The 17,796-nt window shown below is 47.6% G+C and overlaps 1 protein-coding gene across 1 annotated transcript; it reads right to left on the bottom strand.

Annotated features, from left to right (window-relative positions):
• Window positions 1-1,723: 1,723 nt before the first annotated feature.
• On the bottom strand, window positions 1,724-17,498 carry LOC142907027 (uncharacterized). Its single transcript, XM_076055957.1, has 4 exons — window positions 17,391-17,498; window positions 17,017-17,084; window positions 13,311-14,624; window positions 1,724-3,901 (listed from the first exon to the last, which is right to left on the bottom strand). Exons 3-4 carry the CDS (start codon window positions 14,594-14,596, stop codon window positions 2,923-2,925), a joined length of 2,265 nt encoding a protein of 754 aa, XP_075912072.1. The 5' UTR covers window positions 14,597-14,624; window positions 17,017-17,084; window positions 17,391-17,498; the 3' UTR covers window positions 1,724-2,922.
• Window positions 17,499-17,796: the final 298 nt, after the last annotated feature.

Below are 17,796 nucleotides of genomic sequence, written 5' to 3'. Positions count from 1 at the left end.
TGTACACGTACACACTGTGTGTGAACGTACACACTGTGTGTGTGTACGTACACACACACAGTGTGTGTGTGTGTGTACACTGTGTGTGTGTGTGTGTACACTGTGTGTGTACCCACTGTGTGTGTGTACACAGTGTGTGTGTACACTGTGTGTACGTACACACTGTGTGTACACTGTATTTGTGTACACTGTGTTTGTGTACACTTTGTGTGTACACACTGTGTGTGTGTGTGTACACTGTGTGTATACACTGTGTTTGTACACTGTGTGTTTGTACACTGTTTGTGTGTACACTGTGTGTGTACACTGTGTGTGCGTTTGTACACCGTGTGTTTGTACACTGTGTGTGCGTACATACAAACTGTGTGCGTGTACGTACATACTGTGTGTGTGTACGTGCATACTGTGTGTGTGTACACTGTGTGTGTACACTGTGTGTGTACACTGTGTGTGTACACTGTGTGTGTATGTACACTGTGGTGGGCACAGTCATCTCAGTCAGTCGACAAATGGCATCTTTTCATCAATTTATTATTTTCCAATTTTGTTATTTTCTATCTACGTGACTTTACCGAAAGAACCAAGAATATGGATGCGCATTCTCTATTTATTGCAGAGGTTCAAGGATCAAATCGAACAGGCACACCTGGCTACCCCAGTAACATTCACCACAATGTGCGCAGTCTGCTTCACGGCAGATGTAAAAACATAGCGTTGTGTCATTCACGACGCACAGGTCATTGCATGTCGGTGTCACGGTCAAAATTGTGGCAATTCCCAACATTATCCAGAAACTACACAACGGAGATGGCGCGTCAATGATCGCCCCCTACCGACAGACTCATGTCCACGTGCAGGCCGGTGCAGGGCCACCTTGTGCCACACAGGGGCAGCTGCCACTTAGGGGGAGGCGTCCTTCGATTGTTTGAGATGAGATTCGATACGAAACACACAATTAGGCAAGCGACTTATGCGTGCAAATATGATGTTGGTAACGTAGTGAAATGCTTGGGAGTTTCATCGTCTCTCGCTCCCGCCGACAGATGGTACCCAGCCAACAGCTCCACAGATACCAGCCGCTCCTCCTGTGCAGGTTCTGCTACGTACGGTGCGAAAGAAGTTCAATGTACACACAGAGACTCGCACACAGGGAGACCCACAGATTAGAATGGTTGGCTACGTACGGTGCGAAAGAAGTTCCAGATACACACAGAGACTCGGAGCAAGTTTGAGTCGCGTGCAGTCGTGGGCCCGTGAAAGTTGAACGGGCGCATGTTGCTACTGTCGGTAGTTGAATACAGTTGGAAAGACGCTGATAGAGACACACACAGAGACTGACAAGAGAGAGGTGGACATACAGAGACAAGAGGAAGACGTAAATAAAGATAGAGACGACAGAGACACAGTCAGCGAGAGAGAGAGACACAGAGTGGAACAGAGACACAGACGGACAGAGATGTGGAATCCAACACACACTTAACTCGCTCCATTGAAAGAGATTCCTCAATATTTGCCCATCCCCGAAATTAAGTCGTCCTAGTTTGTATTTATTTCATTGTGTGTGGTGTGTCCGTGTAAGCAATGTGGGACATCGATGCACACGGATATGAACAATCTCAGCCTCGTCTCGATCCCGCGATCCCAACCAGGTTAAAGTCCGCATCGAACGGAACCCCTGGCAAGGCCATCTACTTGACGAGAGAAAATTCAACCGAAATATCGATTACAATTAAGAAGCTTTTAATGAAGAAATACAATTATCTAATTGAAAACATAACACAATTCAAAGTTCTTTCATTTTCAAACTTCAAAACGGAGCATCGGGAGCTTGCGTGGAGGCATCGTTCGTGTGCAATTTTTTCCGTGACTTTCCTGGCCCAAGGCCGTAAATGGTTGCGAGGGGCACCGCAGGCAGTCAGGTTTGCTTCCAGCCCTTGGTTGTGAACATCCAGACGTTAATCAGCAAGGACCATTTCATGTCCTAGTTCGACAAAATTTACGTCAACACGTAATACAAAATTATAATTCGTGTTGTAGAGAATGTATCTCCTCTACGTGTAACTTTTGAGTGGTATGCCTTGTAACTGATGAATGATCCGAGTGTGCTCCCTATTTCAAAGACAATGAGTTGCTCCAGACGAAGATGCTTCCTGAAAAAACAAAAATACCCTTTGACCTGTATCACAAGAACAATGAGTCTCACCTGAGTTATCTGTACAGGTTACTTCCAAAACACACTTTGTCCTAACATCACTTATTCAATGTTTGACCCTTATAGACAATGTTACAAGTACGCACACAATCGGACGAGTATTCATTCTAAATTATTGACAGGCATATTAACAAAATTGAATTACTGCAGTGAAATATACTGCATCAGGTTACATCGTACTAACAAGAAGCTATTTTTAAAAAAATACGCTTAACAGTGTATGTACAACATACCATTATGCCATTCAAAAACGGGTAGGCCATTGCATGCTGGCGTCTGGGTCAAAATTGATCAAGTTCTAAACATTACCTACAAACTCCACAACTGAGATGCCACATCAACCATCGGCCCCTACTGACAAGCTCTTCTCCAGATGCAGGCCGGTGCAGGGCCAACACCTTGTACCACACAGGGGAAGCTGCTACTTGGGGGTGCTCTTCGAGTGTTTGAGCCGAGATACCACACAAAACTCCGAATTGCCAGAGGCGATTAAGCAAGCACCATATAAATGGAATTATTAGAACCTTGCGAATGCTTGGGAGCTTATTGGCTCTCGCTCATGGTTAGAGATTTACGCAACCCACAGGTCCACAAAGACTGGCCGCTCTGACCCTGCAGGTTGAACCTAGGAATTGAGTGTTCAACTTCACATTCTTGTCATTAAAGGCCTGTGACAAAGGTGCATCTATTGGAGCGATATCTTCTCAAGCTTACACATCTACCGGGTCTCCATTTGACTTTGTATTGTCTCGGAGGAAGTCCACCCACACCTCCACTTCCACAAACTGCTGGGAGTTGCCTCGCTCTGCCTCACAGTCAGAAGTCTCCTCCTGCTTCACGTTGCCTCCATCGATGTGAAGGTCCGATTTTGGAGTTGAATCTTCATCTTCACATTTTACCTTCACTTCTTCGCTCTTCACCATCACTTCTTCACATTTCACCTTCACCTCTTCATATTTCACCTCGATGCCTTTAAAAGTGTCCAAGCTGGGATTTTCTTCCGGTTCTTGTTTCATGAGGGATGGGCTCATTGCGGCACTTTGACTTTCACAAGCTGATTGCAGACTCCACTCCTTGTGGATCTTCTGATCCTTGTGTGTCCTCTGGTGTACATGAAGATTTGGTGACTGTGCAAACGCTTTCCCACACACACTGCACTTGAAGGGTTTCTCTCCCGTGTGTGTTCTCTGGTGTACATGAAGATTTGATGAACGTGAAAACGCCTTCCCACACACACTGCACTTGAAGGGTTTCTCTCCTGTGTGTGTTCTCTGGTGTACATGAAGATTTGGTGAACGTGAAAACGCCTTCCCACACACACTGCACTTGAAGGGTTTCTCTCCTGTGTGTGTTCTCTGGTGTGCTACAAGAGGAGATGAATCTGAAAACGCCTTCCCACACACACTGCACTTGAAGGGTTTCTCTCCCGTGTGTGTTCTCTCATGTACATGAAGTTGTGGTGACTGTGCAAACGCCTTCCCACACACACTGCACTTGAAGGGTTTCTCTCCCGTGTGTGTTCTCTGGTGTACATGAAGACTTGGTGACTGTGCAAACGCCTTCCCACACACACTGCACTTGAAGGGTTTCTCTCCCGTGTGTGTTCTCTGGTGTACTTGAAGATGTGGTGACCGTGAAAACGCCTTCCCACACACACTGCACTTGAAGGGTTTCTCTCCCGTGTGTGTTCTCTGGTGCCGTGTCAAATGTGCAGGACGATCCGGGCTGTATGCACCGAGCTGCGCCGAGTGCCTTTGCTCCATCAGAACAATTCTGCAGAGGAAGCGACAGCTGCAGACATAAAAAAAGAATATCCACACGTCAGTATCGATGCACAGAGGAATGCATTTATACAGTCACACGTGACTTACACGTCTATACTTATTCATATATTCATGATATAGTGAAGACGTGTCCCAAATTCATCACACGGGCTGTTATGGCACACAAGGAGGGGGCACATGGTCATAAATGTGCCTGGAAGCCCTCGTATCTTCAAAATGAATGTTAACCCAAAACTCCGAGCACACAATTTCGGCTGTCTGGCTTCAAAAGGAATATTCATGAAAGCTAAATTCAGCTGACATAGCAAAGGGTGTTGAAAATAATACTATTTGTGGTATGCATAAATGCATAAATCGCAACTTAGAGGTGTGAAAGTAGGGCACAGATGTCTTTGAATGCTGGGATGAACAGTTCCGACTTTAGCTGCACGTGTGCTGTGATAACTTCCCGACTACATTCTTACAAAGAGTTACAGAGGAAAACAGAAATAAAATACTCTTTTGATATAACCTCCGTGCTCAATAGAGTTAATAGACTTTACTGAAAATAAAACTTGACCCTTTCACAGGATTTTCAGGTAGGGGGGGGGGGCAACCCCTTTCAGCAATGAAAAACGATAGTTGTTAATAAGTAAGGAGTTGTTAGTAAGGAGTTGTTAGTAAGTAAGGAGTTGTTAGTAATTAAGGAGTTGTTAGTAAGGAGTTGTTAGAAAGTAACGAGTAGTTAGTGAGGAGTTGTTAGTAAGTAAGGAGCTGTTCGTCAATAGTTGTTAGTAAATAAGGAGTTGTTAGTCAGGAGTTACTAAGTAAGGACTTGTCCTATGCTTTTTATTCGACGCGTGTGAAAGGCATCGCGCTCGCTGAAGGTGTTTGCCTTCAGGGAAGTCGTGTACTGTATACGCAACTGCGCACAATTCTGTGAGTCGCTTGTAACTGCTTTGCCCTTACTTATTGCCAAATATGAACACGGACTGTTGTCCTCTCATAGAGTCCCTGGCACGTAATATGCCACACGGTGGCAGTGGAGGTCGCACAATGCTGATTCATCTATAATTATAAAAGGGAAATTTGTGAATTTGTGTCTGTTTGAAATGTTCAGTATACTTGCCGACATGCAACACAAACTGGAAATTTGGCACGTGAGTAGCTTCCAGACTGGACACAATGCACAAAGTATTACAATAGCCGTCATATCTGAGATGTCACCCTATGCGGCAGCGTTACGCAGTGTGCCTGCTGACGTCACGCATACCCCCCCACCAACACTCCGCGAAGACCGTGTTTTAATCCAAGACAAGAATCAAAGTCCCGGGCAAAGCCGGGTAGTAAAGCTAGTCTACATATAAAAGGGAAATGTGTGGATACGGGTGTGTCTGGTCGAAATGTTTAGCATAATTCCCAAACAGGCTACACACTTGAAATTTGTCATGTGGGTAGGTTCCATACTGTGCACAATGAAAAAAGTATAAAAATATACTTTTGTATTTTGTATGACCATGAAGTTTGTGGCGTCAACCCGCAACACACCTGAGTTAAGCGCTCTGCAATGCTTAGAGCTGTTAACAGCGTGCCGGGAGATTTTAGGTGGCGCTTCGCTCCTGGCCGATGAAGCCATTGGTTTCTCGGAGTTTCAATACATATCCTCCGTGCGAAGAACGGGTAGAACTGCTATCTTAAATATGAATCAGAACATTACATTTGTTTGTTTGTGTGAAGCAGCAAAACCTCTCCAACGCTGAGCTCTGGCGTCGTGAAATTTTCACAGCTTATGCCGTCTGCAATTTCTAAGTGAACGTGACTATTTTCAGCTCGCCACGTCATTCCCTTCCCTAGTGGCAAAAATCGACCTTGCGTATAAGTGGATTAAGGTTAAATTTCCTCGAGTGAAAACATCCCAGTTAGGTAACTTGATTTGTTTCGGCTTTTTGCTTTCTTGAAAGCATCAACATTTTTAAGGGTTTTTCAGTGAAATATAAGGGAATATGAAATTTATCCAAGACAAGAATCCAAGTCCCGGATGAAGCCGGGTAGTGAAGCTAGTTACTAATAAATCCCAATGATCCTATTGAAATTATGGATTTCGATCGGATCGTTGGGGGGCACGTGCCTACCCCACCCCCACTGGCTCCACCACTGTCACGCACTGGCACGGTTCACAGGTGGTGGTGTGTCCAGAGCAACGCCTGGCCACCTTCACCTGCTCAGAATTCATGCTTCCTCACTCCACCAAGTAGAGTGAACACCGCCACGTGTCTAGAGTGAACACCACCACGCATCCAGAGTGAACACCGCCACGTGTCTAGAGTGAACACCACCACGCATCCAGAGTGAACACCGCCACGCGTCCAGAGTGAACACCGCCACGCGTCTAGAGTGAACACCGCCACGCGTCCAGAGTGAACACCGCCACGCGTCTAGAGTGAACACCGCCACACGTCTAGAGTGAACACCGCCACGCGTCTAGAGTGAACACCGCCACGCGTCCAGAGTGAACACCGCCATGTGTCTAGAGTGAACACCGCCACACGTCTAGAGTGAACACCGCCACGCGTCCAGAGTGAACACCGCCATGTGTCTAGAGTGAACACCGCCACGCGTCTAGAGTGAACACCGCCACGCGTCTAGAGTGAACACCGCCACGCGTCCAGAGTGAACACCGCCACGCGTCTAAAGTGAACACCGCCACGCGTCCAGAGTGAACACCGCCATGTGTCTAGAGTGAACACCGCCATGCGTCTAGAGTGAACACCGCCACGCGTCCAGAGTGAACACCGCCACGCGTCCAGAGTGAACACCGCCATGTGTCTAGAGTGAACACCGCCACGCGTCCAGAGTGAACACCGCCACGCGTCTAGAGTGAACACCGCCACGCGTCCAGAGTGAACACCGCCACGCGTCCAGAGTGAACACCGCCACGCGTCCAGAGTGAACACCGCCACGCGTCCAGAGTGAACACCGCCACGCGTCTAGAGTGAACACCGCCACGCGTCCAGAGTGAACACCGCCACGCGTCTAGAGTGAACACCGCCACGCGTCTAGAGTGAACACCGCCACACGTCTAGAGTGAACACCGCCACGCGTCTAGAGTGAACACCGCCACACGTCTAGAGTGAACACCGCCACGCGTCCAGAGTGAACACCGCCACGCGACCAGAGTGAACACCGCCACGCGTCTAAAGTGAACACCGCCACGCGTCCAGAGTGAACACCGCCACGTGTCTAGAGTGAACACCGCTACGCGTCCAGAGTGAACACCGCCACGCGACCAGAGTGAACACCGCCACGCGTCTAAAGTGAACACCGCCACGCGTCCAGAGTGAACACCACCACGCGTCAAAAGTGAACACCGCCACGTGTCTAGAGTGAACACCGCTACGCGTCCAGAGTGAACACCGCCACGCGTCCAGAGTGAACACCGCCACGCGTCCAGAGTGAACACCGCCACGTGTCTAGAGTGAACACCGCCACGCGTCCAGAGTGAACACCGCCACGCTGTTGAGGAGCCTCACCTTGTGTTGTGTTTTGGGCAAGTCGCTTCTGAAAACAAAAAGCGGTACAGCAGCTCAAGTGGGCTTGGCCTGGTGTAAAAAAAAATGAAAAAAAAACCGCGTGAATATTTAAAAGTAAAACAAAGTGACAAAGTGGCGAGCCGCCTGAAGACAAATTTAACTTAAGTGAGATAATTGAAGCAAACGCGATCAGGCGAGGGCAGGACGCAAGGCCCTGCGTGGCTAGGCCCCGCGCTGTAAAGTTGCAACCTGGACATCGCTTCCATGCTCGCTGCTAATCAATTGACATCCCTACGAGAGAGAGCGAGGCTCTACCTCGGTAAACAACAACCACCACCACCACCATAACAACCACTACCACAACCGCGATGAGAATTTCTCACCTCGGATTTCAGTGCACTGGCGGAGCAGCAGCTTCCTGTTATCTCGTGATGTCACGCGGCAGCAAGAGGTGACATGACGTCACTTGTGGGGACGATAACACTTCCCTCCCACAATGAGCGCCTCCGTACGTGAATAGATTATGTTAATGAACCGCCAGTCACTGTGCGTGGCCATGCCCATATATGGATTCTACTTGAACAGTAAACGGCGACCCAGGCAGAGGTGACGTCACGTTCAAGGGCGCCTTGGTCGGGGTGGGGTGAACACTTTGGTGACATGACGTCACTAGAGAGGTACACCTCCCCCTGTCGTTTCACGCTAATAAGGTAATGCTGAGTGGTGACGTCACAGAGAGGTGTTGGAGTTTAAGTTGATTTACATTCATTTTCCATTGCTCCCTCCCTTGAACAGAGACCCCTTGGGTTTGTGTACACTGTGTGTGTGTGTACACTGTGTGTGTTTGTGTACACTGTGTGTGTACACTGTGTTTGTGTACAATGTGTGTGTGTGTACACTGTGTGTGTACATTGTGTGTGTGTACACGGTGTGTGTGGATACACTGTGTGTACACTGTGTTTGTACAGTGTGTGTGTGTGTACACTGTGTGTTTGTACACTGTGTGTGTTTGAACACTGTGTGTGTTTGTATACTGTGTGTGTGTACGTACAAACTGTGTGTGTGCACGTACATACTGTGTGTGTACGTACATACTGTGTGTGTGTACACTGTGTGTACAGTGTGTGTACACTGTGTGTGTGTGTACACTGTGTTTGTACAGTGTGTGTATGTACACTGTGTGTGTGTACACTGTGTGTGTGTACACTGTGTGTGTGTACACTGTGTGTGTGTTTGTACACTGTGTGTTTGTACACTGTGTGTGTTTGTATACTGTGTGTGTGTACGTACAAACTGTGTGTGTGTACGTACATACTGTGTGTGTACGTACATACTGTGTGTGTGTACACTGTGTGTGTGTACACGGTGTGTGTGTGTACACTGTGTGTGTACACTGTGTGTGTGTGTACAGTGTGTGTGTACACTGTGTGTGTGTACACTGTGTGTGTGTACACTGTGGTGGGCACAGTCATCTCAGTCAGTCGACAAATGGCATCTTTTCATGAATTTATTATTTTCCAATTTTTTTATTTTCTATCTACGTGAATTTACCGAAAGAACCAAGAATATGGTAGTGCATTCTCTATTTATTGCAGAGGTTCAAGGTTCAAATCAGACAAGCACACCTGGCTACCCCAGTAACATGCACCACAATATGCGCAGTCTGCTTCACGGCAGATGTAAAAACATAGCGTTGTGTCATTCACGACGCACAGGTCATTGCATGTCGGTGTCACGGTCAAAATTGTGGCAATTCCAAACATTATCCAGAAACTAAACAACGGAGATGGCGCGTCAATGATCGCCCCCTACCGACAGACTCATGTCCACGTGCAGGCCGGTGCAGGGCCACCTTGTGCCACACAGGGGCAGCTGCCACTTAGGGAGAGGCGTCCTTCGATTGGTTGAGATGAGATTCGATACGAAACACACAATTAGGCATGCAACTTACGAGTGCAAATATGATGTTGGTAACGTAGTGAAATGCTTGGGAGCTTCATCGTCTCTCGCTCCCGCCGACAGATGGTACCCAGCCAACAGCTCCACAAATACCAGCTGCTCCTCCTGTGCAGGTTCTGCACAGAGCAAGTTTGAGTCGCGTGCAGTCGTGGGCCCATGAAAGTTGAACGGGCGCATGTTGCTACTGTCGGTAGTTGAATACAGTTGGAAAGACGCTGATAGAGACACACACACAGACTGACAAGAGAGAGAGGTGGACAGACACAGACAAGAGGAAGACAGAATGAAAGATACAGAGACCACAGAGACACAGTCAGCGAGAGAGAGACACAGAGGGGAACAGAGACACAGACGGACAGAGAGATGTTGAATCGAGCACAAACTTAACTCGCTCCATTGAAAGAGATTCCTCAATCTTTGCCCATCCCCGGAATTAAGTCGTTCTAGTTTCTATTTATTTCATTGTGTGTGGTGTGTCCGTGTAAGCAATGTGGGACATCGATGTACACGGATATGAACAAGCTCAGCAGACAAGACGTCTTTCATATCCTTTGGTTCTTTCGGTAAATTTACGCAGGTAGAAATAAACGAAAAAAATCAATCGCGACGTTTCGATCGCAACACCAGAGGTCGTCCTCAGGCGAAAACATCCAGACATTGTCGCGGTAGAAGTCACGTGAGCTACGGCACGTGACAAAGATAAGGTGACCCCCCCCCCCAATGTGGCTCGCCCTGCTCAGCTGAGCATCGTTTTAATGCGGTGGGCTCACGCGAAATTGATTTTTGTAAGACGAAGGTACTTTGAAAACCCACTGGCTATTCTTTTTTATGCAAGTGTTGTGTCCTTAACTAATCACACGGAGACGTCTGGTTGAGGCAACGCGTTTATTATAACAACTCTTTCAAACTCGGCTCTACACAATACCGTAACACGACAGGGGTATGGCCCCTTCCACCTGATAGCCTCCGGGAGCGACAGCCTCCCTTCTATTGCAGCCTGCACACTCTGGGCTCTGCTACCCACGGGATCCCTTAGCCCGGCGTTAAGGGAAGACTGGACGACCCGTCCCAGCCCGGGTACGGGAGCTCACCTCTGGTCCGCTACAACCCGGCTCTGGCTAGAGCTCGGGGAGGGTCCCAGCGTGTCCGAGCCACCTCTGGTCCGCTACAACCCGGCTCTAACAAGAGCCTCGGTTGAGGGTTCCCGGGTGCTGGTCCAGTCTTCAGGTCTTTGGATGTCTTCAGGCTTGAGTTGGTGAACACTGCCTCGGCCCGTCCAGAGGGCCGGCCTTTTATCCACAGGTCGGGGTCATCCCTCCACTCCTGACCTCCCCCCCCCCTCCCAGAAGCTTCTGGAAGGTCTTATCTTAAGGGGCCTTAGGGACGGGTGGGGGGTCAGGGGTGTGAGTCTCCGGTCACGGGGGGGGGGGGGCAGGGGTTTACTTTGGTCGACCCCTACACACCTCGCTCTCTCTCGGCTGCCCCCTGCTGACCCGTGAACGTGGTGGCAGGTCAGCTGACAGCGCCTTGTTATGGCGCTTACGCACAACTTCACGTGACTCACGCTGTACGTTCCGTCGTTTTCATGCAGGGGGCGCTGCAGACCTCTACGCGCCCCCTGCATGAACGACGGAGACGCAGGGACAGACGTTCGATCACGTTGGAATCGATCTGCAGACGGTGGTCTTCTCGCACGGCCAGCAGCTCTGTGTCGCCTCGTCTCGATCCCGCGATCCCAACCAGGTGAAAGTCCGCATCGAACCGAACCCCCGGCAAGGCCATCCACTTAACGACTAGAGACACTTCACATGAAATATAGTGAAATATAGCGTAAAGTAACGCATTGCATAATTCAAAGGTGGAATTTTTCTGATATTATGCCATGTAGCTTAAAAATTGGAAGGTATAATATTGCATTGTATATTAGTCTAGTTTATAACATGGTTATGGTGCAGCACAGGACAGAGCAACGCACCTTGGTTGCTCTGCTTTGGTGTTTTCCTGTGCCCAGCCGCCACCCTCCTCCGCTCCTGAGGAGGTGGGGGCTGGGTAACATGCTAATTAACTCCGCCCACACACCTTTAATAAAGACGCGGTCTTTGCTTGGCAGCGTTCACTCAAGCGCTGTCCTCTGGACAGACCTGTTTCTTCACCTGATGAAGGCTACTTGTGTTGTGGCCGAAACGTCGTGAGAATGTTATTTTGTTTTATTACTTTGTTTCCATCCTACGTGACTTTACCGAAAGAACCAAGAAGACGAAATATGGTTTTCAATGAAGAAGCTTTTAATGAAGAAATGCAATTATCCAATTCAAAACATAACACAATTCAAAGTTGTTTCATTTTCAAACTTCAAAACGGAGCTTCAGGTGCTTGCGTGGAGACGTCCTTCGTGTGCAATTTCTTCCGTGACTTTCCTGGCCCAAGGCCCTAAATGGTTGTGAGGGGCACCGCAGGCAGTCAGGTTTGCTTCAAGCCCTTGGTTGTGAACATCCAGACGTTAATCAGCAAGGACCATTTCATGTCCTAGTTCGACAAAATCTACGTCAACACGTAATACTAAATTATCATTCGTGTTGTAGAGAATGTATCTCCTCTACGTGTAACTTTTGAGTGGTATGCCTTGTAACTGATTAATGATCCGAGTGTGCTCCCTATTTCAAAGACAATGAGTTGCTCCAGAGGGAGATGCTTCCTGAAAACACAAAAAATATCCTTTGACCTGTATCACAAGAACAATGAGTCTCTCCTGAGTTGTGTGTACAGGTTACTTCCAAAACACACACTTTGTCCTAACATCACTTATTCAATGTTTGACCCTTATAGACAATGTTACATGTACGCACACAATCAGACAAGTATTAATTCTAAATTATTGACAGGCATATTAACAAAATTGAAATACTGCAGTGAAATATACTGCATCAGGTTACATCGTACTAACAAGAAGCTATTTAAAAAAAAACGCTTAACAATGTACAACATACTATTGCGCCATTCAAAAACGAGTAGGCCATTGCATGCTGGCGTCTGGGTCAAAATTTATCAAATTCTAAATATTACCTACAAACTCCACAACTGAGATGCCATATCAACCATCACCCCCTACTGACAGGCTCTTGTCTACATGCAGGCCGGTGCAGGGCCACCACCTTGTACCACACCGGGGCAGCTGCTACTTGGGGGTGCTCTTCGAGTGTTTGAGCCGAAATACCACACAAAACTCCGAATTGCCAGAGGTGATTAAGCAAACACCATATAAATGGAATTATTTGAACCTTGTGAAAGCTTGGGAGTTTATTGGCTCTCGCTCATGGTTAGAGATCTACGCAACCCACAGGTCCACAAAGACTGGCCGCTCTAACCCTGCAGGTTGAACCTAGGAATTGAGTGTTCAACTTCACATTCTTGTCATTAAAGGCTTGTGACAAAGGTGCATCTATTGGAGTGACATCGTCTCAAGCTTACATATCTACTGCGTCTCCATTTGACTTTGTATTGTCTCGGAGGAAGTCCACCCACACCTCCACTTCCACAAACTGCTGGGAGTTGCCTCGCTCTGCCTCACAGTCAGAATTCTCCTCCTGCTTCACGTTGCCTCCATCGATGTGAAGGTCCGATTTTGGAGTTGAATCTTCATCTTCACATTTTACCCTCACTTCTTCGCTCTTCACCATCACTTCTTCACATTTCACCTTCACCTCTTCATATTTCACCTCGATACCTTTAAAAGTGTCCAAGCTGGGATTTTCTACCGGTTCTTGATTCATGAGGGATGGGCTCATTGCGGCACTTTGACTTTCACAAGCTGATTTCAGATTCCCCTCCTTGTGGATCTTCTGATGCTTGTGTGTTCTCTGGTGTACTTGAAGATTTGTTGACTGTGAAAACGCCTTCCCACACACACTGCACTGGAAGGGTTTCTCTCCCGTGTGTGTTCTCTGGTGTACATGAAGAGTTTGTGAACGTGCAAACGCCTTCCCACACACACTGCACTTGAAGGGTTTATCTCCCGTGTGAGTTCTCTGGTGTCCATGAAGACGTGGTGAATGTGCAAACGCCTTCCCACACACACTGCACTTGAAAGGTTTCTCTCCCGTGTGTGTTCTCTGGTGTACATGAAGAGTTTGTGAACGTGCAAATGCCTTCCCACACACACTGCACTTGAAGGGTTTCTCTCCCGTGTGTGTTCTCTGGTGTACATGAAGACTTGGTGACTGTGAAAACGCCTTCCCACACACACTGCACTTGAAGGGTTTCTCTCCCGTGTGTGCTCTCTGGTGTAGATGAAGACTAGGTGAATGTGAAAACGCCTTCCCACACACACTGCACTTGAAGGGTTTCTCTCTCATGTGTGTTCTCTGGTGTACATGAAGATGTTGTGAACGTGCAAATGCCTTCCCACACACACTGCACTTGAAGGGTTTCTCTCCCGTGTGTGTTCTCTGGTGTGCATGAAGACTTGGTGACTGTGAAAACGCCTTCCCACACACACTGCACTTGAAGGGTTTCTCTCCCGTGTGTGTTCTCTGGTGTACATGAAGATTTGGTGACTGTGCAAACGCCTTCCCACACACACTGCACTTGAAGGGTGTCTCTCTCGTGTGTGTTCTCTGGTGTACATGAAGATTTGGTGAATGTGCAAACGCCTTCCCACACACACTGCACTTGAAGGGTCTCTCTCCCGTGTGTGTTCTCTGGTGTACATTAAGATGTGGTGAATGTGAAAACGCCTTCCCACACACACTGCACTTGAAGGGTTTCTCTCCCGTGTGTGTTCTCTGGTGTACATGAAGATTTGGTGAACGTGTAAACGCCTTCCCACACACACTGCACTTGAAGGGTTTCTCTCCCGTGTGTGTTCTCTGGTGTACATGAAGACTTGGTGAATGTGCAAACGCCTTCCCACACACACTGCACTTGAAGGGTTTATCTCCCGTGTGTGTTCTCTGGAGTGCTACAAGAGGATATGAATCTGAAAACGCCTTCCCACACACACTGCACTTGAAGGGTTTCTCTCCGGTGTTGGTTCTCTGGTGCCGTGTCAAATGTGCAGTACTATCCGTGCTGTATGCACACCGGTCGCATTGTTGCCTTTTTGCACCGAGCTGCGCCGAGTGCCTTTGCTCCATCAGAACAATTCTGCAGAGGAAGCGACAGCTGCAGACAGAAAAAAAGAAGAATCCACACCATCTACACGTCAGTATCGATGCACAGAGGAATGCATTATACAGTCACACGTGACTTACACTCTCTATACTTATTCATATATTCATGATATAGTGAAAACGTGTCCCAAATTAATCACACGGGCTGTTATGGCACACAAATGGTCATAAACGTGCCTGGAAGCCCTCGTATCTTCAAAATAAATGTTAACCCAAAACTCCGAGCACACAATTTCGGCTGTCTGGCTTCAAAAGGAATATTTATGAAAGCTAAATTCAGCTGACGTAGCAAAGGGTGTTGAAAATAATACTATTTGTGTTATGCAGAAATGCATAAATTAATGTTCAATCACAACGTAGAGGTGTGAAAGCCAGGCACAGATGTCCTTGAATGCTGGGATGAACAGTTCCGACTTCAGCTGCACGTGTGCTGTGATAACTTCCTGACTACATTCTTACAAAGAGTTGCAGAGGAAAACAAAAACAAACTACTGTTTTGATATAACCTCCATGCTCAATAGAGTTCAGACTTTACTGCAAATACAAACTTGACCCTTTCACACACTCAGAGGTGGAGCCAGGATGTTCAGGTAGGGGAGGCAACCCCTTTCAGCAATGAAAAATGATAGTTGTTAGTAAGTAAGGAGTTGTTAGTAAGGAGTTGTTAGTAATGAGTTGTTAGTAAGTAAGGAGTTGTTAGTCAGGAGTTGTTACTAAATAAGGAGTTGTTAGTAAGGAGTTGTTAGTAAGTAAAGAGTTGTTCGTAAGGAGTTGTAAGTAAGGAGTTGTTAGTCAGGAGTTGTAAGTAAGGACTTGTCCTATGCTTTTTATTCGACGCATCGCGATCGCTGAAGGTGTTTGCCTTCAGGGAAGTCGTGTACTGTATACGCAACTGCGCACAATTCTAAGAGTCGCTTGTAACAGCTTTGCCGTTACTTATTGCCAATTATGAACACGGACTGTTGTCCTCTCATAGAGTCCCTGGCACGTAATAATATGTCACGCGGTGGCAGTGGGGGTTGCACAATGCTGATTCATCTATAACTATGAAAGGGAAATTTGTGAATGTGTCTGTTTGAAATGTTCACCATACTTGCCAACATGCAACACAAACTGGAAATTTGGCATGTGGGTAGCTTCCAGACTGGACACAATGCACAAAGTATTAAAATAGCCGTCATATCTGAGATGTCACCCTATGCGGCAGCGTTACGCAGTGTGCCTGCTGACGTCACGCACACCCCCCCACCCAACACTCCGCGAAGACCGTGTTTTAATCCAAGACAAGAATCAAAGTCGCGGGCAAAGCCGGGTAGTAAAGCTAGCCTATATATAAAAGGGAAATGTGTGTATACTTGTGTGTGTCTGGTCGAAATGTTTAGCATACTTCCCAACATGCTACACACTTGAAATTTGTCATGTGGGTAGGTTCCATACCGTGCACGTGACTTTACCGAAAGAACCAAAGAAGATGAAAGAAAGAACCAAAGAAGATGAATCATTGCAGTCACGAAAGCTTTAAATCGAAATATAAAAATAGACTTTTGTATTTTGTATGACCATGAAATTTGTGGCGTCAACCCGCAACACACCTGTGTTAAGCGCTCTGCAATGCTTAGAGCTGTTAACAGCGTGCCGGGAGATTTTAGGTGGCGCTTCGCTCCTGGTCAAATGAAGCCATTGGTTTCTCGGAGTTTCAATACATATCCTCCGTGCGAAGAACGGGTAGAACTGCTATCTTAAATATGAAGCAGAACATTACATCTGTTTGTTTGTGTGAAGCAGCAAAACCTCCACAACGCTGAGCTCTGGCGTCGTGAAATGTTCACAGCTTATGCTGTTTGGAATTTCTAAGTGAACGCGACTATTTTCAGCTCGCCACGTCATTCCCTTCCCGAGTGGCCAAAATCGACCTTGCGTAGTAGTGGATTAAGGTTAAATTTCCTTGAGTGAAAACATCCGATTTAGGTAACTTGATTTGATTCGTCTTTTTTCTTTCTTGCAAGCATCAACATTTTAAAGGGTTTTTCAGTGAAATATAAGGGATATGAAATGTATCCAAGACAAGAATCCAAGTCCCGGGCGAAGCCGGGTAGTGAAGCTAGTCACTAATAAGCCCCAATGATCCTATCGAAATTAGGGATTTCGATCGGATCGTTGGGGGGCACGTGCCTACCCCATCCCCACTGGCTCCACCACTGTCACACACTGGCACGGTTCAAAAGGTGGTGGTGTGTCAAGACCAACGCCTGGCCACCTTCACCTGCACAGAATTCATGCTTCCTCACTCCACCAAGTCAAGTAGAATGAACACCGCCACGCGTCCAGAGTGAACACCGTCACGCGTCCAGAGTGAACACCGCCACGCTGTTGAGGAGCCTCACCTTGTGTTGTGTTGTGGGCAGGTCGCTTCTGAAAACAAAAGCGGCACAGCAGCTCAAGCGGGGTTGGCCTGGTGTAAAAAAAAAAGAAATAAAAACCGCGTGAATATTTACAACTAAAACAAAGTGACAAAGTGGCGAGCCGCATGAAGACAAATTAAACTTAAACGCGATCAGGCCAGGCCTCGCGATCGGGCTAGGCCCCGCGATCAGGGTAGGCCCCGCGCTGTAAAGTTCCAACCTGGCCATCGCTTCCATGCTCGCTGCTACTCAATTGACATCCCTATGAGAGAGAGAGCGAGGCTCTACCTCGGTAAACAACAACCACCACCACAACAACCACAAAAACCACAACAACCGCGATGAGAATTTCTCACCTCGAATTTCAGTGCACGGGCGTAGCAGCAGCTTCCTGTTATCTCGTGATGTCACGCGACAGCAAGAGGTGACATGACGTCACTTGTGGGGAACGATAACACTCCCCTCCCACAATGAGCGCTTCCGTACGTGAATAGATTATGTTAATGAGCCGCCAGTGACTGGGCGTGACCTTACCCAGGCAGAGGTGACGTCACGTTCTAGGGCGCCTTGGACGGGGTGGGGTGAACACCTTGGTGACATGACGTCACTAGCGAGGTACACATCCCCCTGCCGATGAGGTTATGGTGAGTGGTGACGTCACAGATAGGGGTTGAAGTTTAAGTTGATTTAGATTCATTTTCCATTGCTCCCTCCCTTGAACAGAGACCACTTGGGTGTGTGTACACACTGTGTGTGTGTGTG

The sequence above is a fragment of the Petromyzon marinus genome, chromosome 73 (genome assembly GCF_048934315.1).
Source record: "Petromyzon marinus isolate PM22_M1 ecotype Great Lakes invasive population chromosome 73, UKy_Petmar_22M1.pri1.0, whole genome shotgun sequence".
In the NCBI taxonomy this organism is placed as follows: Eukaryota; Metazoa; Chordata; class Hyperoartia; order Petromyzontiformes; family Petromyzontidae; genus Petromyzon; species Petromyzon marinus.
This window is presented reverse-complemented; position numbering and strand designations above follow the sequence as displayed.

Excerpts from the sequence above, each read along its gene's own strand:
- LOC142907027 (XM_076055957.1), bottom strand. The coding sequence starts at position 14,596 with ATGGAGCAAAGGCACTCGGCGCAGCTCGGTGCAAAAAGGCAACAATGC. Across the intron at positions 3,902-13,310 it reads GTACACCAGAGAACACACAA|AACACACACGGGAGAGAAAC; the intron begins GCATCAGAAGAT and ends ACGGCACCAGAG.